Source organism: Rattus norvegicus, chromosome 1, assembly GCF_036323735.1.
Source record: "Rattus norvegicus strain BN/NHsdMcwi chromosome 1, GRCr8, whole genome shotgun sequence".
NCBI lineage: Eukaryota > Metazoa > Chordata > Mammalia > Rodentia > Muridae > Rattus > Rattus norvegicus.
In genome coordinates, this window is record NC_086019.1 from 145,049,678 (window position 1) to 145,071,181 (window position 21,504).

Genomic DNA, 21,504 nt, shown 5'->3' on the forward strand with positions numbered 1-21,504 from the left:
AAAGCTCTCCTGCTTTAAAAAAAAAATTAAAAAAAGAAAAAAACAAAGAAAACCAAGACATGTAGAGGTTAACAGAGCAGTCTTGTGATCCCAGCACTTGGGACTGAGGCAGAAAGACTAAGGCAAGTTCAAGGCCAGCCTGAGAAACTCAACAAAACCCTGCATCAAAAACAATCGAACAAAAACAATAACAATGGGACAAAAAACTTCCAAAAACAAATTGAGAGTAGGAAAAACAAAAGAGCAGAGAGGAAAGGTTGGAGAAGGGAGCTTGAGAAAGCCAATGTATTAATCAGCAGCTGGATCCCACCTTTAAATTTTGCAAAAGAGATTCTCCGGGTGCCAGAGGAAGAGAGACGCTCTAACCATCACTGGGAAATCACTGAGTGCAGGATGTTGGGGGTGGGGGGTGGTGCTTGAAAAGATAAAACTGTGCTTACTCCAGGCTTTGTGGTCCCTACTCCAGATCACAGAAAAGAACCCAGTAGGCAGGTGACTGAGGTCAAATGATGGTGGGCTCACTGTCCTGAATCAGAAGAAGCTACTCACACCTTAAGGAGATATAGGAAACACTCCCACTGCGGAGGAAGAAACTCGGGACCCTAGGCACTGAGAGACACCCTGACTAGGGAAGTTTTTAAGGAGCTGTCTCCAGAAAGGAAACGCAGGCAGGTGTCCTTAGCTGCACACCTGGGAGTCTACAGAGCTCTGTGGCTACTGGGGGTGAGGGTGGAGTGATTGGGAGGACTGGGGGAAGCTCAGCCCTCCGCCCCTTGAGGACCAGGAAAAGCTGGCCATGCTCAAACATGTTTATTCTTTCCTACAGGAAGGATGTGCCAGCATCACAGTCCACCTACTGCTGCTTCTGCCCAGTGCATACCATGGTATGGGTGTTCTCAGGCTCCCCTTGCCCCTCAGTAGCTATAGAGATGGCTCCCTCCCACCCCTATTGTGATGGCTTGCATATGCTTGGCCCAGAGAGTGGCACTATTAGAAGGTGTGGCCTTGTTGGAGGAAGTGTGTCACTGTGGGGGTGGGCTTGGAGACCCTCCTCCTAGCTGCCTGAGGATGCTCAGTCTGTTCCTGACTTCCTTCGGGTGAAGATGTAGAACTCAGCTTCTCCTGCACCATGCTTGCCTAGATGCTGCCATGCTCCTGCCTTGATGATAATGGACTGAACCTCTGAACCTGTAAGCCAGCCCCAATTAAATGTTGTCCTTTATAAAACTCACATTGGTCATGGTGTCTGTTCACAGCAATAAGACCCTAACTAAGACACCTATCCTCACCTCTAAGTCCAAGTTTTCTTTCATTTAGGTCATATATGTCCAAATTCTTAATTAATCTCTTTTGGGTCAAGCAAGGACCTTTGGAAATAGGTAAAATCTATGGACACAGACATACCTACAACACTGTTGGGGTACGGGGTCTCAGAGTCCACATTCTCATCACCCCTGCTCTCACACAGTTCAGGAGCCATCACAGAAGACAGAGTGGGAAGATTGTAAGAGCTAGAAGTCAAAGAGAACCAGAATTCTTGGTGTCCAGCCTTCTGGACACAAAACTACTGTATTCATGAACTCACAGCTGAGGTTGCCTGTACAGGAATCTGCTCATGATCAAGCCGGTCAACAGTTTAGCACAGAGTTAAGGGGTTCACAAGCCCTCACCCTTAACTGAGCTATCCAGGTGATGTTTCTGTGAGAGGGAACATCAGTTTTTCTCAAGGGTGTGGCTCCTGGTCGTCTGACAAGCTCCAGTGGATGGCCCCATGCCCAAGAGCACATGACCGGCACGGACTGGACTGGAAGAGGGATATAATAACAGTGACAGGCGTGAAGCAGGGACAGGGAGAGGTGGGGATGGGTTTGGAAAGAGGTGAGAAACAGGGCCCATGACTATGACTAAACTATTTTGTATAAACTTTTCAAAGACTTAATAAAAATATTTTAAAACGTTAAAAAAAAAGAACCCTTCTTATATGCAAAATACATTTTCAGAGATGTGAAGAGAGCCCATTAAGATAGAGTGGGAAACAAGAGGAGTCTGGAGACAAGAGAGGGTGAAAGGAGGGATAGAACTCCACAAGTCCAACAGTCTCAGCTAACCTGGACCAATGGGGCTTCCAGAGACTGAACCACCAACCAAAGAGCAAGCATGGGCTAGACCTAGCAAGTAGCAGATGTGCAGCCCAATTGGTCCTCATGTGGGTCCCCCAACAACTGGAGCAGGAGCTGTTCCAGAATCTGTTGCCTGCCTGTGGATCCTGTCCCCTAACTGGGCTGCCTTGTCTGGCCTCGGTGGGGGAAGATGTGCCCTGTCCTGCAGTGACTTGATGTGCCAGGGTGGGTTAATACCCAGAGGTGGCCTCTCCCTTCTCAGAGGAGACAGGGAGGGAAACTGGAGGTGGGGCTATGTGAGGGAGGAATGGGAGGTGGTGGTGGGAGGGCTATGATCAGGATATAAAGTGAATAAATGAAAAAAAAAAAGAAGAGAAAGTGGGTGAATATGATCAAAGTATCTTAGATAAACACGAAAACATCACAACGAAGCCCATTAATTTTATACAAATATATGCTAGCAATTAAAAAATTATGCACACATATTTATCTGATTAGACAAGGAAAGGCTATAATAGAAGAAATCAGAATCATAAAGCAGAAAAAACCTGTTGTGAATTCTGTCCTCCAGACCCAACACAGCTGTTGCCACCCTTGAATCAGAGCTGCTGCCATTACCCAACAAAATCCTACCAAGATGGCCCACTAATATTCCCTCCTGAAAGAAGGAAGGGGGACACTAGGCCTGCCACTCCCAGAGAACATATAAATGGATCTCTTAGTGCTACATCAGAATTGCCTTCTTTAGTAATGGCACTGCCAGTAAGTTGCCCACTGTCCTGTAGGTGACCCCTACCCCTGCTCCTGGAGGTCCCCCCACCCTGCTCCTGGAGGTCTCCCCCATCCCTGCTCCTGGAGGTCCCCCCCCTGCTCCTGGAAGTCCCCCCCACCCTGCTCCTGGAGGTCCCCCCACCCTGCTCCTGGAGGTCTCCCCCATCCCTGCTCCTGGAGGTTGTCCCCACCCCTGCTCCTGGAGGTCGTCGTCCCCACCCCTGCTCCTGGAGGTCTCCCCCATCCCTGCTCCTGGAGGTCCCCCCACCCTGCTCCTGGAAGTCCCCCCCACCCTGCTCCTGGAGGTCTCCCCCACCCCTGCTCCTGGAGGTCTCCCCCACCCCTGCTCCTGGAGGTCTCCCCCACCCCTGCTCCTGGAGGTCTCCCCCACCCCTGCTCATGGAGGTCTCCCCCATCCCTGCTCCTGGAGGTCCCCCCACCCTGCTCCTGGAAGTCCCCCCCACCCTGCTCCTGGAGGTCTCCCCCATCCCTGCTCCTGGAGGTCCCCCCACCCTGCTCCTGGAGGTCCCCCGCACCCTGCTCCCGGAGGTAACACCAATTAAATTCCTTACTTCATCAAGCTAGACTTGGGAGGTATTGTTTCTTTAGTTTCTCACCGATGATCGGGGATGGACAGACATTTTCTTAGGAAAAGTCATGCATAGAACCGTCTCTTTACTTTAACTATTCCCATAAAATGGATGCCCAGACCCTCTCATTCTGCTGCTCCTCAAAAAAAAACAAAAAAACAAAAAACAAACAAACAAAAAAAAAAACCTTCCACCGTCTGGGCACCCACCGGAGAACCAAGATTTCACGTTGCTTTCTGCCTCCCTCTTTACAGCTCCTTCCCACTTTACCTAAAGCCTGAAGGGTTTTACTCAGCACCTCCCTCAGCTGATTCAGGGAGAACTCACCAACTCGGGAAATCCCCAGGTCTTTCTCACACTCCGCAAAGCTCTAGCTCACGTCCACACACCACCCGAGAGAGAATATATGAGTGTCACTGATCACCCATGACCCGAGGTCCCATGAGCTGTGCATTTCCAAGTCTGGGTGGGCCTTCCTTTATTCTACAAGGTCCTCATGGGCTTTTTTTAAACACAGGAAGTCAGTCAGTACCAGCTGTCCTTGCTCAAATACTCCCCTCCCCTTTACCTCTTAACTAAAACCAGCTGACCCTGAGGACAAGCCCCTCCAAACCACAAGCTGCTGTATCCTCGCAGGCCAGCATGCAGAGCACAAACGGAGGCAGCTGCTGTCATTGCAGCTCCTCGCTCCAAGCCCTGGTAGGCCAGGCCATCCCAGGCACCTGCTTCCTATGCACCTCCCTCTAAGTCACTGTCACTGATCAAGAGCTCCAGCTTCTTCTTGTCATGTCACCAGCCCCATAGAAGACCCAAATACACTGTACCATCTTCCTTGGACTTCTCTACACCAGTGCCTTCTTCCGCCTGCTCCCTCAGTGACTCTTGCCCACAGCCGTGTGCTGGACCCACTCATCTTAAAAGACGAACTGCCCATTCCCCACCTAACGGCCTAAACCTCTAGCCCATTCAAACATTACCAAGCCACAGAGCTCTCCAATCCAGACTCAACCCTCTCCATCAGTCATGGCCTAGCTTCACATTCCTTGTTGGCTGGCCCACACCCATCCATGGTCCATCCCTGCTATAATCCTGGAGAAGAAACCCTGCCTCCCAATCTGGCAGCATCCGACCTAATGCAGACAGACAGCCCACACCCAAGCCACTGGGCAAACTGGGAGGATGAGTTTCACTCTAAATTCGTGTTCTCTGACTGTCTCTCAAACTGTCATTCCCCACTGGCTCACGGGCTTGTGTATCTGTGGTAGCCTTGCCATCCACTCCCAGATGATAATTTCTCACTGCTGTCTTTCCCAGCTTCCCACCCTGTCCTCCACCCTTGCTCTCAAGCTGATGACCCAGCCTCCCACTCGTCAAAGGCAGGAGGCACGGGACTCCAGGATCTTCCCACCACACCTAAGCCTCACAGTGGCCTCCTCTTTAGAGAGAGAGAGAGAGAGGTCTCCCTTGCTTCTCCAAGGCACAGCCTGTCCCTGTTGCTCTGAGCCAAGCTTCTCATCATTGCAAGGTTGAGGCTTCTCTGTCGCCTTCCTTCCCTGGTAGCAGTCACTCCATTCTGCAGCTACTCTCACTGGAGCTCCCTTGTATCGAGCCACAGCTACCATTTGAATTCGCTCCCTTAAGGCCAACTTCGAAACAGAGGTCCACCCATCTCCAAAGCTCTCCTTCCCTGCTGCCCATGTGCCCTCCAAGCCGCCTGGCTCCTAGCTCTGCCTTCACACTGACTTAGATCTGGTCCAGCAGCCACCTCTCTGGAGCTCACTGAGATGCCAAAGCCCTTCTAGGCATGTTTTCCCACCAGCTGCTCCTCTAAGTTTCTCCTTTCCAGCCAGCTACTCCTCCACCTTCTTTGCTAGCTTCTCTCATCTGGCTGCTCCAGAAAGTATGGGTGCTCCGGGCTCATCCCTGTCTTCTTTGTCCTTTAGCTCCTGAAGAGAACATGCTGGCACTGAACTTGGCTTCCACCCCTCCCTCCTAATGGTTCCTCTTCCAGGACCTTTCACCTCTGCTAGCAGCCTTGTGCCAAAGTCCTTTACTTTCCCTCTCTTCTTGACCCCATATGCCACATATCATATCATGTCATCCTGTGAAACTTCTAACAAACCATGTATGGAAAACAAGACCTTCCTATGTAATCATCCAGCCTGAGCATTCACTCTGGCCTACAGAGCTAACCTGCCTCAATTTTGTTCCTTCATTTTCCACAGAGTACAACTGCCATTGTCTTAGAATCTAATAAGGATCTTGTCACAGCCCTTTAGTATTACTCAGCTCATACACATGGGGGAGGAGGGACAAACAGAGATATTGATTGGATGGATGGAAGGATGGATGGGTGGGTGGGGTGGGTGGATGGATGGATGGGTGGGGGTAAATGGATGGATGAATGGGTGAGTGGGTGAATGGATGGGTGGGTGAGTGGGAGGGTGGATGGATGGGTGGGGGTGGATGGGTGGATGAATGGATGGGAGATGAGTAGATGGAAGGACAGATGGACGGATAGATGGGTGGATGGTGGATGGATGGGTGGGTGGGTGGGCGAATGGATGGATGGATGGATGGGTGAGTGAGTGGGTAGGTGGGTGGATGGGTGGGTGGATGAGTGGGTGAGTGGGTGGGTGGATGGGTGGATGAATGGATGGGAGATGAGTAGATGGAAGGATAGATGGACGGATAGATGGGTGGATGGTGGATGGATGGGTGGATGGATGGGTGGGTGAGTGAATAGATGGAAGGATGAATGGATGGATAGATGGATGGGGGATGGACAGGTGGGTAAGTGGGAGGGTAGATGGATGAGTGGGATGGATGGATGGATGGATGGATGGATGGATGGATGGATGGGGGATGGACAGGTAGGTAAGTGGGAGGGTAGATGGATGAGTGGATGGATGGATGGATGGATGGATGGTGGATGGATGGATGGATGATGGTGGACAGATGGGTGGGAGGACAGTCTGCAAGAGGCACTTCTCTTCTTCCTTCAGGTGAGTTTCAGGGATTGATCTCAGGTTGTCAGGCTTGACAGCAAGCACCTTCACCTGTGAAGCCATCTTCTTTCACCCTCATTGCCTGGGTCCCTGCCGCTTCCACAGTCATACCTGATTTGGACCTGGCCTACTTCTGTCTCCAACCCCAGCCTAGGCTCCTTCTTTCCCCTGCCTAGATCCTGCCATGACAGTCTGATGTCAGTTTTTGAAGCACCCAGGACAGCTCTCTCCATTCTTGGTGCGTGCACGGTCTCTTTGTACCCAGGACACTTTGCTGCTTCAGAGGAGTGGCTGCCTAAGGGCGCATGGCCTGTGCACACATCTGAAGCTCGTCAGCCCCCACGCCTTCCCCTCGAGGACGACTTGCGGGATTTTGCTGGTAGATTCATTTATAGAATTTATTTGGGGGCTGAAGGGGCTGCTTACAAGAGCAAATAGTCTGTTTCACTCCCTAAAATGTCTATCCCAGATAGACAGGGGCCATAACTGTTTCACATACCACTGTCCCCATGTTGAAATAGTATTCTGGACATGGTAGATTAAAACACATCAAGATTTTACTTTATCTGTCTCTTCTCTTTTTGATACGATATTGGAAAATGTATAATTACCAAGACGGCTCTAATGTTCCTATTAGAGCTTACTGGCTTGATTAGCAGGGGTGTATCATGCCAGATTATGGCACTGGTGACACAGCTTGAAATGATAATGAAATGTTTTATGTGGTGAACATTGAAGAGGAGCACAATGTGTTGTCGGCTACAGAGAGGACAGGAAGGTTGGGCTCGGTGAAACGTACTGGAAACGTCAAATTAATGAGGCCGGAGTCATGAGTCATTGCTGCTTGTCCAGATGCCGCCCAAGCAGCTTATGTCAAGAACCCACACGAATGCAGATTTGAAGGTCATGATCCGTGGGACAGAGGACGTCTCAACGTGATCACACCCGCCACGATGAATGGCATGCCACCCCGATAGCTCTGTCTGCTCACAACTCAGCACTCCCCATCTCCACTCTCTCTCCCATGCCCAGAGACCTGGGATTGCTGGAAGAAACAAGGGTTTGTTCCAGTTTTGTTCCTCTGGCCATTTCAACTCGGGGATTCTGAGTGGGCTGAGGGACAGCAACGGGAGAAACCACGAGTCCACCTTCTACGGGACACACACTAAGTCACGTAAGGTGGGGAGACAGCAGACACACCACAGCCACCCCTATACCACTTCCTATCTCAGCTAACCCTTCAGGCCTGCACGCTGATGTTCACTCCCTCAAGGAGATTATCTGCTCCTGTGGAGCAAGGAAATCCACTTCTCACAGAGGTTAATAAACTCACAGATCTCATTACTCAGAGAGGTCGTGCTGGTGAGAATTTTCATGCATTTAAAAAAAAAAAAAAGAGAGAAAGTCTGGAAGAATACTAAGGGCGCAGTACTACTGTGAGGTGCAAGGGCAGAGAGGTGACCCAAAGGATGGAGCCCCTTCCTTACATGGGGTCCCCCCTATGAACAGCAAGGCTCAGAGTGTGCTCAGTGACCACAGTCACTGGCCACGGAACCTAGGGCTGCCTGCCTCTGCTCCCACGCACAGATCTCCTGGCATGTCGGCAAGTCGCCTCGCTGGGGCCACCTTTAAAATAATCTCGATTCTTCAAGAGACATCTGAAGGCTGGTGATAGACCTGTATTTGCTTCAGCTAACTGCCTGCCCCAGATCATTCCCTTTCTTCTTGACCTAGCCTCCAGCTCCTAGGTAATCCTTGGTTCACACTGAAAGGGAACCATCAACAGCTCCAGCCCACTCTTGCTCCTTCCTGCCCAGGTAACAACGCTGCTTGGGATAGAAGTGCAGCTCTGTGGTGGAGCCACCGTGTGTGAGGGCCCAGGTCCCATCTCAGCGCCCCAAAATACACAAGTGGATAAACGGAGACTCTGTGGCCCACACCTGCTCTGAGCTCTTCCTGGACCTCTTCCTCTAACATCTCCAATGTCCCCTTGGCTTTGCTCTCTGCCTCCAAATCCACCCTTCCTTTGACCCTGGCTCCTCTCCAAACGCTCTCCACTCCATCCCCCAACCCTCGCTCCTTATATGAGGTTCTCCTATGGGTGCATTTGTGTTTACCCGCTTAACTGAACCTGCTCTCATATTCATCAGTGTCCCCACACTCCCACTGCCACAGTATTTAACAATAGCCACCGTCTGGGTCTCACCCTCCTCTGGGTGTTAGGAGGTCGCTGGCCTAGTTGAAAATGATCCAGTTAATAGCATTCTTTCCCACAGTTCCTACAACCAGTCTCCTCTGCTTTCAGCCCGTCCCATCGCCTCAGTGCATCACTCCCTTCCTCCCATGTGTTATATCCCTTCATGGGGGTGGGGGTGGGGGTGTCTTTGCCTAAGTTTTATGTCTGTCTTTCATGTTAACTTACTCTCTCCCTGGGCTGGTAGATCAATCCACCTCAGGTGACGGCTGCCGAGTATAGATCTGACCCATATCATTTCTGAGTGTATACTTCTAGAAGGTGCCAGTGGATGGACGGCCACACATGGAAATTGGTGAACTTCCTGGCACTAAACTCCCAGCTCTCCTCCAAGAGAGAGAGCTGCCTCTCCTCTTCTGTTCCCAGTGAGCCAGGGTCACCCCTATCAGCCGCAGACCCTAGAACCATCCACACTGCTGACAGCTCGGCCTGTTTTTCCTCACTCCAGCAAGTCTGTCATGAAGGCCCCAGCCCCCAGCAAGAACAACTACAGAACGTGACTTTGATTCTCTAAGGGGCTCAGGCTTGCTCAATTCCCAACTCAGTCCCCTCCTGATTAAAAGATGGGACAGGTTGCTGAATCTCAGATTCACACGTGAGGACGCCTTCAGGGTGGGGAGGGGACACCCTTGTGGAGACAGGAGGTGGGGGGGGGGATGGGATGTGGACCCTGAGGGGAAAAATAGCAACAAAACGAGACTCGAGAGGGCAAACCCCAGTCTCGCCTAATGTGCTCACGTGTGCCCAAGCTAAGCGAGCACGTAAGGAAGACCCTCCTAACTCCAGGGAGATTCCCACATGCTTGGTGTGCACTCCCGGAGGCGGCCTGGGCTCCACTCCAAGACTCACTTGCTCTATCTCTACCAGGCCTGCCCTCTTCTCCCTCTGCTCCCTTCATTCCCTCCCCGGACTGTGGTGGCCCTTTCACAGGGGTCGCCTCAGAGGATGGGAAAAGCAGATATTCACATCACAATTCACAGCAGTAACAAAATTACAGCTATGAAGTAGTAATGGAGACAATTTCGGTTGGGGTGGGGCATCACCCCAACACGAGGGACTGTATTAAGAAGTAGGAAGGTCGAGAACACTGCTCTAAGGTCTTTCTTCCTAATCCCTTGACTCTCCGTGCCACCCTCTTCTAAAATCATTTCCCTAAGATAATTATTCTCTCCTACAGAGTGGAAGCTATCCCCTCACTGCCGCAGACTGAAGTCCAGGGATGGCCGCATACGTCTGCCTTCCACCCTTATCTTCTGCCATCTTTTCTCTCCAAACCAGGTCTGGCTTCACCCTGGCAGTGGGTGTAACCACTCCCTGAGCATCTCAGCCATTCAACAGGTGAAATACAGTGGGTTTGAGGCTGGGGGGTAGCTCAGTGGAGTGAGATGGGAGGGAGGAGGGAGGAGGACAGGGAGGGAGGAGGAGAGGGAGGAAGGAACAGAAGGAGGGAAAGAGAGAGAGGGAGGCTTCTTACAGAGATGAAAGGACTTCTAAGCTCACACAGCCAACCAGGGGGCTGGGGTTGGCCCATTCTAGCTTCACTGATAGCCCAGGAGGACAAACTTGCCAAGCGGTCACCGGTCCACCTGGAGGAGGCAGAGACCACTTCTTCACACCATACGAGCTAAAGCAGGCCTTGCTAGCACCTTCACCCTGCCCCTTGTCCTGCCCCTTGGGACATCCTGGAGCAGGCTGCATCCCCTTTCCCTTGAGGACCTTCCCAGGTACCCTTCTCTCCCAGGACAACAGAAGCCAAAGCAACTCTCTTTTCTCCACTTATCTGAACAACTCCAATTAAACACTTTCCCAATTAAAGATCCCAGAAGGGCTCCAAAGCACAGGTGGGGTCTGCAGTGTTCCTCACTAATTAGGTCCCTGTGGACTGCCCTACCCCATGACCCAGACAGGATACCTCAGAGCTACCAAAAGGCTGGCTGCTGGGATCAGCTACTCTCGTGGGATCCAGACCCATGCCTTCCCAGGAAGGACAAACAGCAGAGCCTGCCTAACCTGAGCCCACCTCCCAGCAGAGTGGGAAGCAATCTCAACAGCCCCCCTTTGGCCAGGAGGCACCCAGGGCTTCTTCAGGTAGAGAGTCTGTGTTCTCTAATTCCTCTGAGAATAATAAGAAGACTATCAAGTTTGTGAATAAAAATGTTGTTGAAAAAAAAAATCTCTTTAGTCTTTGACAAATGTCTAAATGTGTTCCCCACAAGAGTATTTTTATTCTAACAAGCTAATTTGAAATATAATTTAAATAATTTCTACCAGAATGATACCATATGACTAACAGCACCTTGGTGGCAGAAGATCACAGTGCTTTCAAAGAGGCTTCCATCCTGCCTCGTCCCACACAGAACACACCGCGCTCTGAGACAACCGTGCTTAGTGCCAACTCTCACCTTCAAACTTATAAATATCCTGGGGGCGCCTGCACGCCCAGTACCTAGAAGACGAAGGAACACAGCAAAGCAGCGCTTACAAGGCCAAGGAATCAAAAACAACACACGGAGCTTTCTGCCCCAGCTCCACCACACCTCTCTCTGCTCCATTCGTTAAGCAAAGTGTGGCTCTGAAACCCTGCGGGGTCAGGGATCAGACCCCAGGGGCTCTGGTGTTCTGAGAACCTTTTTCTCTCTTGTAAACACACTGTGTGGTGCTATTTGCTTCATGTTGGACAAAGAGGGGGGAAGTTCTTTGCTTGTCAAGTGATAAGTTCCTGTGCCTACCCGACTAGTCAAGGGGGAGTCGTCCTCTGGAAGTTTTAAATGCTTTGGGCTGAGATTCACTGTTGAACCTACCTGTTTATTCTGTGTTCACATGTGTGTTCTATGACACTGGAGATGGCACCCTGGGCCTTGAGCGTCCTAGGCAAGTATTCTACCACTGGGCTACACCCCAGCCCTGGTGCTTGTTTTGATGTTTTAAAAACTGTCTTATACCTGAAGCTAGGAATACAATGTCCTTCTGCGAGTACATCTTGTCAGTCCTCTCCCTGGGGGAATTTTCTTTGAAGAGAAGGACAGTAGTCCTTTGGAGCACAAAGAGGATTTCTAAACAGGACACGGGTATTTTAGCTCCCACGGAACTATCCCGTTTGAGTCTTTGAGCAAAATTATTTCTCCCCGTATTTCTAAGTGAGGAAGAACACTGGGTCTCCGTCCACTACCCACCCTTAGCAACGATGGCAGGCGAGTCCTTAATGTTCTCACCATGGTTCACTAAGAAGCAGTGACTTACTCAAAATTACACAGGCTCCCCAAATTACCCAACGCTAATTGTGTTCTTCTCTCTTTTACCATTCTTTTTTTTTTTTCCTTCTGGTAATTCATTTGAAGCCAACAACTGCTTTAAGGAACTGTTGCACAGACATTTTAAAAATACTCTGCCTTGTTCTTAGCAGGTTTACAAAAAAAAAAAATATGTATCAAATTTGGCAAAATGACAACTTAGAATTAGGTGCAGATCTAAATGATGATGTATTTTTATAATTACTGGCAGGAGAAGATATCCACTCAAGACTCTTTTTTTTTTTTTTTGGTTGTAAAAATTATGTTACAAAACAGATATGCAGAGTGATTTCATCTTGTTAAAAATATATCTCCCTTTGTAGACGTACATCTAGACACACAGTCATACACACAGGAAGAGTCTGCAAAGGCTGGTACCCAACCAACTGTTGGCGAAGGTTGTCTCTGAGATGTGGGATGTCATTTATTTTCCTTTCCCTCTTCACTGTTACTCCATGGTACGAACGTACGATACTGTTATAATTAGAATAAGAAGCAAAGCTATTTTCACTTTGTTGACAAACAAGAACTAAAACCAAACGGTAGATGAGGAAGGTGGAGGCAACACAAGGACAGGGCAGTAAAACTGTCATCAGCTGTGGAGTGGCCCACGGAAAGTGCTTGCTGCAGGGGCAATAAGGACCTGAGTTCAGGTCCCAAGACCCACGTTAAAGCTGGATGTAGCGATGTGTCTACAACGTGATGGGGAGGGGGAGATCCCAGGGGTTCACTAGCCAGTGAAGCAAACTGTAGTGGTGAACTCTGGACTTAATAAGACACACAACCCAAAGACTGAGTTAGCAAGAACAATGAATGAGCTCTGGGTGAGTGTGATACACACTTGACTGAGGCATTACAGAAAAGAACATGGTAGTGTCCACAAACCACTGAGTCCTAACAAAAGCAAATCACCTGCTGGGCTCCGAGCTCTTCCTCAGGGGACTGTGTACAAGCTACTCGACTCAGTCCTAACTACCCTCAAGGTTAAGAATGGCGAGAGGCTTCCAACACGAATGATGGTATTTCCCAAAATAGAAGTGACCCCAAGCACTTGGTCCAGCTCCTGCTACCTGCTGACCTCTTCACTGCTCTTCCTCTCTGCTCCAGCCCTCAGCCCTCAGCCCTCTTCACTGCTCCCTAACAAGCTAGGCATGCCCACCTCGGAACCTCGCACTTGCTGTTGACTCTTTCCTCAGCTTCCTCTGGGCTTGCTTTGCTTCCTTTGGGTCTGTCAGCCCACTTCTCAGTGAGGCCTTCCAACTGGTTATCTAGAATCTCTTCTGCCACAGCACCTTTGAGCCCATTCCCTTCCTTTTAGTGTGTCTAACGAGCTGAATTTTATAAATAAAACAAAAACAATCCTGTTTACTTATTTGCTGATATCTATGCGTTTTGTAATCTAGTTCCTTCTAAACTCTGTCTTTCCCAATATAGAGACTGAAGGAAATTGCTATTTACGTGAACTGGAGGAATCCTAAATGCCAAGTCTTCTGGTACCTCTCCAGCAAGAGATCTTAGATTCCCCAAACACATGGACATCCCCCATCACCTTTTATACCCTTCAGATGATAACATTTTGTTTACACTCACAGCGTTTAAGCACAAAGAAAGTGCCAGCGTGGTTTAGCTCCCTCTTTAAATATATAAAAACCCACAGAATCAGGAATTAACTAGTGGGTCAGCTCATCTTTGGGTCCCCAACAGCACTGGACAAACATCTCACAGAGGAGGGGTTCAAATTAACCTTAGTGAAGTTGAACAACAACAAAACAAAACAAACAAACTGGGCCAGGGGAAAGGAAGCTCATTTTAAAATATTTTTAAATTTATGTGGTGGGTGTTTTGTTCTCCATGTGTATCTATACACCACGTGTGTGCCTGGTGCCCACGGAGGACAGAAGAGGGTGATGGATCCCCTGGGACTGACGGGCGTGAGCCGCCATGTGGCAACTGGGAATTAAACCTGTGTGCTTTGGAAGAGCAGCCAGTGCTCTTCACCAGCGAGCGGACTCTCCAGCCGCTGACTGACTCTATGTTAGTTAACTCAGGACCCAAAGTAAGTAAAACCCCAGAACTTGTAAAGGAACACAGTGTAGTTCTGAGGTGGAAGGGACATCAGAAGTCAAGCAGTATAGATCACAGAAAGGCAGCCAACCGGATCCGGTGACTGTGGCATTCATCCACTCCGAGTAGCTGGTGGCTGAACAAAGCAAGAGAGTGTGAAATGCGGGCGGCCGGGGATGCAGTAGATCCCACTTGTAAACACCAACAAAATCAGCTGAAGTCACAACAGCCAACGAGCTGCCTTTTCTGTTGGCCTTTTATAGACGGTAAGAGGAGGATTTACAGACCCAATGCTCGGCGGACAGCACCTGGCCTGAAAATTAACTCCCATCACAGTAAAAACAAAGCTGCATCCAAGCGATCCCCCCCCCCTCTCTCTCTCTCTTTCGGCCCTTGTGACTCCCCACTTAAGAAAATCATATAAGAGGTCCAAAAGCATCGTCCCTCTGAAGCTGGCATGCAAGTGAGGCTCCCACCGTGCAGACAGTAACCGATCATAACATGTTTATGGCAGGCCTGCGAGGCCACTGTACCACACGTTGGGGTGCAATGGTAAAACGGTAGGTCCCATCTGCGTGGAATGATTGGAATATGACAGAGTATAAATGAGTCAACAAAGCACAGGTAGTGACAGCTGTGCTGTGTCAAGGGACTGCAGGCGACGCGGGTGGGGCTGGGTGAGAGTTCTGGGAGTGGTGGCTGGAAAGACTGATCCTGGGTCAATGTATGAAGGAAGGCAGAGGATGTCTGCAAAGCCAGAGTATGAGGATTTCCAAAGGCCCCAGGAATACCGACTAGCACATTCCCAGCGCTGCAGAGAGTTCTAGCAGACAGTGCTGAGCTAGAATGTGCTCCTGTAGTGATGTTGAAAGGAAGAAAGAAAGTGGTCCTTAGGAAAGGTGGGAGGAGGTGGATGGAGGGGGTCCTCCCCGAAAGAGGCCAGGAATCTTCAGCATGTAGTAGGTGGCCCTGCAGGGTGACTGGTGACAGTGGAGATAAGGTAGAGGCCTGAGCCTTTGTCTGCTGAAGGGTGTTGAGACAAGAGAGTGACAAGATCTGATTTGCAATCTTAAAAGCCAGTCACTTGGCTCCTAGGAAAAGACTAGACTGGCAGTAAGCCAGCATGGAAGCTGTGGGTGGGTTGAAAAGTTTATCCTTCCAAGAGGGAGGCAGTGACGGCAGGACTAGAGCCAGCACGGTGGTTATGGGAGAGTAAGCATACTCCAGTGTACTTGAGAATTAGAACTCACGGGGCTCGTGGCAGCATGGATATGGGATTGGGAAGGGGGTGGGGGCAACCAGGGATGACTCTTGGTGAACTAGCAGGAAGACAGTGGGGCCCGCTGACTGGGGGGTGGGGCAACAGCGGGAAGGTGAACAGCAGCAGCAATGGCAAGAGCTCCAGGGACGGGCGGATTAGAAGTCCAGGCCTTTCTTGGTAATAAAAAGGGAGGGTTGACGATGTATAGGCAGTGATATTTAGAGCCCTGTAGGTGATGAGGGCAAGTTGAGGAATTGGATAAAATGACCTGGAAAGAGAGTAGTGACCGAGAAAGGGAACGGGGAACAGCTCCTAAGCATATCCACCACTGGGAGTCAGACAAAGGAGCAGCCAGCAGAAACACTGAACCTCAGAACCAAGGGAACAAAAAGGCAGATGGTGTGATGTCAGAGGAGCTGAGGGGGGTCTGGCAAGAAGGAAGACAGGCCTCCTCCATGAGGACCACTGAGGAGGAGTAGGGGAAGAGACGGACTGGCATCTAGAAGTTTCCGTGCTAAGGTAAAGGCAGAAGCCAGACTGGAGTGTGGAAGTCAAACAAGTGGTAGAAAGGAAAATGAATGTTGGCGATGGGCTTGCCCTGTCTGTGAGATGTCCTTAGAGGGACAAGGAAGGGAACAGAAGCAGGACAGGCGTGCAGGATTGGGAGAGGGAGCAGCCACTAGCTACATGTCACTATTTAAGTCAAGCCCTGAGTGACAGTAGGTGCATTAAAGTGCCCAAGGGCTGCTGTAACCGACCCCATGGCCACAGCACATTTCCAGCGCTGCAGCGAGTTCTATGGTGCAGTGCTGAGCTAGAATGTACTCCTATCCTGATGCTGAGGAGAAGTTAAGAAAGTGATCCAAGATGTTGAAAGGGTCTGGGCGGAGTCTACATCGGTAGAGAGCTGTTGACCAGCAAGAAAACAGGCAGGAAAGAGAATGGCAGCGACTATATCTGGGCTTCGCCTACTTTGTGGGTTCTTCTCTCTAACACTCTTCATCCGTTTTCCACCTTTCAGCCTCCTAACAGTGGCCAGGAGAGAAAGGATAGAGGGGTAGGGCGATGTTAGATGACTCCCTGATGGTTAGGGGCCCAAGTTCCTTGGGAACAAGTTTGATCTTCCCCGTCAGGATATCTAATTCCTTCGTGTTGTTTCTCCTTTGCACACAACTACTTAACAAACACTGACCAGCAGACCACCCTCTTGAGGCCCAGCATTTATGGACCCTCTGAAAAGTCCCCAGAATCCCAGTGTCACACAGTCACAGAGACTATCTGCTGCTGGCAAAAATCACACCCCTGCCAGAGCATGAGGCAAATCACAGTCAGCTGCTGTGGGCAGTCTGAACAGCCCCACATCCCAGGCCTGGGATTAAAATGAAAACGTGCTCACAATGTTTCTGTGTTCTTTAAAGAAACCAAATTTTTTTTTCTTTTTCTTTTTTTTGGAGCTGGGGACCGAACCCAGGGCCTTGCGGTTGCTAGGCAAGCGCTCTACCACTGAGCTAAATTCCCAACCCCAGAAACCAAAATTCTTACTACAAACTACATTCTTGCTGTAGGAAGGGCAGGGAGATGGAGGGAGAGGTTCCTTTGGTCTGTGACTGCTACTTGGTCCACGAAAGAGGAGACAGAAGAAGTATGCACAGAAAGAGTGAGCGACATCTGAAAGGAGCCGGGTGGAAACAGCTGCCTGGGGAGCGAGAGCAAACATTGGAGAGATCACACACTTAATGCAGACCGCTTCACAGAAGGAAAAGGGCAGTAAACACCCAAGGGGGAATAGTCTCACCGGAAGAAGAAAATGCAGACAGATTTTTTTTCTTCTTTTAATTTCCTTAAACCCTTGTCTCATCTGTCTATACTATAGAGCCCTGAGGAGGTCTGACAAAACTGTAGCCAGGTCTGCTGCCGGCTGCTCTCATTGGCACTTCCCTCCCATGCCCATCCTATGCAAGTCTCAGGAAGGATGGCAGTAGTTCTATTTTTTATTAAAATGGCTCCCTCCATCCACCTCCTCTGTCTACACTATTTATCCAGCCTTTAGCCTCATTTCAACTTACAAACCACGGCTTGTACAGTCACATGAACTACAAAAGAAAATGGTAAAATGGCAGGGAGAGGTGAGAGCGACAAGTCAGCCATTAGCTACAAGAAGTGAGTAATACCCATTTATTGAGTGATGTTAAAATGACATGAAAGACATGTTCTGCTTTTAAACAAAATGCCAAGCTGCTCCTCCCTGCTTTTACACAAACAAAAATTACTTTCTGGTATTTTCTTTCAGCTTTTATGAGTAAACGTTTTCATGCCCTCAAATCTATTTTAACCTGAGTTTCAATATTTGTTTCTGATCTTCAGGTGGGCTCATTGGTCTCGTGTCATCTGAGGGGGAGGGGCAGAGGAAGAGTTAAAATTACCTTTTATCTTCCATCCTGAGACCTACATTTGCTAACTCCTTCCCAAAGATTTTGTTTTTTAAGTATGAAACCTGAGAGCCTCAAAGATTCCTGCTGCTCAAAGATCAGTTCTTTCATATCTGCTGAGAGATGGCTGAAAGTGTTACAAAAAAAAAAAATCTGCCTTCGGGTAGGATGACTGTCTATCACCGGCATCCCAGTTGTCCAACATAAGTCTCTTGGATAGGCATCAATATTCCTAAGCAAACTTCCGATGGGCCCTTCTGTCCCTCATGTTCCTTCCTGTCATCCACAGCCATCTGCTCTCCTTTCCCAAGCTCTCTACCTTGCTTGCCTCTGCTCCCTCCAAAACTCTACCAGCGCCATGGAAAAAGCAACTCCTGAGGCTTGTTTAAAGAACGCTCGCTCGCTCGGCTCAGCAGCAGAGGGCAGAGATTTCAGACCTCTGGTTCCCTTAACCATCCTCATGGCCAGTCAGTCAGTGTGGCCTAGCTTCTGCCCATAAGCAACCACACACTAGGTTCTCCCCCTTTTACAAGGGTATCTGCTGTGCAAGCTGGGAGAAGTCTCCAAACTACCCTGGTCTCAGTTTCTTCTTCTGGTGAGCAAGCACAGAAACCATTCCTTGCATAGAGACTAAACACCATTGAGTGTGCGCTCACATCGGTGAGCAGATGTAAAGAGTTACTGTGTTATTAGCACAGTGGCTCCTGACTCACAGCGCCTACTGCTCGGAGAAACGCCGAAGAGAAATCAATCCTGCTTTTAAAATTACTTTATACACTCAGAAGCATTAGTCACTTCAACTGAGTGCTCCAACTTCCCTCCCAAGCAACTGGATCCTCACCTAGGTTCCTAACAGATTGCCACAGTCTTCAGCCATCTCAACGCTGCCTACAAGTCCATTCCTACACCGAAGGGTTATTATTGGGTGTGTTTCCTTTCCAGGAAAACTTCGATTTCCATGTAGCTGGCTGTAAATGCAGCGGTGAAGAACGGCAAACTGCTTTTCACACTCACAATCCCAGGCCCTGGAGTTGCTCGCACTAGGGGCAAGGAGACGGCGGAATGGCCCAGGCGCCGAGACCAGCCCCGGGTGCGGGTCCCCGCCAGGTGTCTCCGCGCCTGGCTTGGCTGAGACGGGAAGGGCCGTGGGCTCCCGGCGCAAAGTCCGCGCCCAGGCCGCCCCCCCCCACCTCCCCAGGCTCCCGCCGCAGCACGCGACCGGCGGCCCGTAGCCCCTCGCGGGCGCTCCACGAGCTCACTCACCCCATCTCCGGCGCTGCTCCTGTGGCCGCTCCGACGGGGCCCCTGGCGTTCGCTCTCCGCCCGCTCGGCAGCTGCTCCCCGCGCGGCACATGCGGCGGCCCGAGTGCGCCCGGCTCAGCCCCGGCGCCGCTCCATTCCGCCGGCAGCGCGGCTGCTCTGTCGGTGTCGGGGCCGCCGCCAGGCGCGGGCCGGCGGGAGGGCGGGGGCTGGGCGGCTGGGCGGCCCGGGGCTGGGCGGCCGCGCTCGGGCGGAGCCGCCGGTCCCTCCCGCCCGCTCCTTACGTAACCTCGTGGCCCCCGGGCCGCCGCCGCCCGCCTGGAGCCGGGGGCGCGGCAGCGTGTGCAGCGTCCCCCGCGCTGCCGCGCAGTCGCCGCTTCTTCCCGCAGCCCCCTCCTCTCCACAGTCGACCCTGCACCCGCGCGCCCTGCCAGGCTTGGCGCTGCGCCTCGGGCGGGATGTCCCGCCTGCTGGACTTGAAGTCGCAGCTGGCAGGGACTTTTTGGCCACCTTTAGTTTGCAGACAAGGGAACCGAAGCCCCTCAGGGAGGAGAAATGATGTGACCAAGGTCACATACTCAGATTAGAGCTCAGGTCCCCAGAGTCTGAGATGGGCAGGACCACGACTTGCTCCCAACCCCCCTTAAAGCCCACCTTCATCCAACCCACCTGGCTGGCTGAGTGGCCTTAAAATCCTGGAGGCTAGCGCTTACCTAGGAAGCGCAAGGCCCTGGGTTCGGTCCCCAGCTCCGAAAAAAAGAACCAAAAAAAAAAAAAAAAAAAAAAAAAAAAAAAAAATCCTGGAGGCTAACATGGCAGGGAGGATCCTGTAGCCCAAAGCCCGTGCGAGCCCTGAACTCTTCCCTGGGTGAAGGCAGAATCGCACACCCTCAGCATAGCGGGTTGGCAAAATTTGAGAGGCTTCGTTAAGCTTGGCTAAAGGCAGTATGTCTCCATTCCACTCACCAGGTCCTGATTTACTACCAAAGCCAGCACTGGCTCCAACCTAACCCTCACCCCACTATGGGCCTTCCATGGGATTGTCTTCTGCTGAGCGCACATTGCCCACAGAAGCCAGGCAGCTCTGGACAGGGACTGGGAGGGGGAGGCAAGGACAAGAAACTGGAATAGGGCCACCACCCTGCTCCCTCCCCCCATTTCCCTTTGGGCAACTCTGACCCTTCACCTCACAAGAGCACCCGCCCCATTTCTAAACGATGGTCAGTAATTTCTTAAAGACACGTTGATGTGGGGCTTCCCTCCCACTGCCCTTGGGACAAGCCCGGCCAGTCCGCTACCATCTCCAGCCCTTTCTCCTCTCACTTTGCCCTTGCTCTCTGCTCTCCAGCCAGCTGGCCATTCTCTCAGCCTCCACACGTGCTAGTCTCTCTATCTGGGAAGATTTTTCTCCTCATGATTCCTACTTGTGCTTCAGATCTCAGTTAAATTGTCGCTTCCTTTAGAGGCTTTACCTAAGGCCGTGGATGGCATTGCCCGTGTACATTTTTTCTTCCTTGCACTTATTGTTAGAAGTATCCAATGTAAAATTATTGATTTAATATTCCAGACACACCTGCAAACTCTTAGAAAGACATGGCTTTCTGCCCGTCGTTGTAACCCCCAACTACCTACGATGGGAATTCAAAGTCTTCCACAAATATTTGTCGAATGAATAAGTAAATAGACCAAGCCCTATCTACACAAAATTGGTCAGGGTCTGTGCACACAGGTGACTCTGTTCAGAGTCAACGAACAGTCGGCCCCAGAGGAAGTTCTTCTAACACAAGCTGAATTCCAAAGACCAGGGCTGTGCCAGGGTGCTGGGGGGAAGGAAGAAGCCAGCAGAAGGAAGATCAAAAGCAGGAGCCATTGACTGTGTATTTCCGGTATGGAAAACAAGACCCTCTGGGTAAAGGATCTCAAGCCCTGGGGTCCCTTTTGCTCCTCAGATGCACAGGGTGCGCCCACATCACCTTGGCAAGATGCAATGAGGCTGAACAGGCCGGGTGGTGAATCACAGCCAGTGGGAGACAGAAACATCTCGGAGGTCAAGTGCTCTGCAGCTAAACTGGTTGTCCTCTGTGTAGAAGGCTCTGAGGGAGGAGGGAGAGGAAGGGTGGATCAGACTCAAGGACTGGGAAGGGATGTGCTTTCTTTGCCTTCTCAAGCTACTCCAGGAAGAGCAGTGTGGAGGACTCTGCTACTCTCCTCCTCTCCTTCAACCCAAGGCTTCCCTGGAGAGTTCTCTCTGATGGCCCCACACTCCATCTCACCCTTTGGATTAGTTTTACCATCACTCTTTCATCATCTTGGGCTATTCCCAGGAGATGGGCATTTTGTTTCCCTATTAGAGGCCTTCTGTGGACACCAATGCCAGCAAACATTGTGGAGCATCTCTCCTCCCTGTGGTCTCAATGGCCCTAGTTGACAATGGAGATGACAGGTGAAATCTGCTAT

General features: G+C 50.7%; 1 protein-coding gene across 3 annotated transcripts in view; it reads right to left on the reverse strand.

The window, feature by feature from the left end:
- Homer2 (homer scaffold protein 2) overlaps positions 1 to 19,345 on the reverse strand; it is a 100,816-nt gene extending 81,471 nt beyond the window's left edge. The window contains exon 1 of one of the 3 annotated variants that reach the window (XM_039109538.2): positions 19,051 to 19,345. In XM_039109538.2, the coding sequence (XP_038965466.1) occupies positions 19,051 to 19,055 (5 nt within the window). In that variant the 5' untranslated portion in view covers positions 19,056 to 19,345. Of the gene's footprint in view, positions 1 to 3,808; positions 4,072 to 19,050 lie in introns of those variants that run through there. The other 2 variants (XM_039109542.2, NM_053309.2) reach the window with 2 other exon arrangements.
- Between the last annotated feature and the right edge of the window lie 2,159 nt (positions 19,346 to 21,504).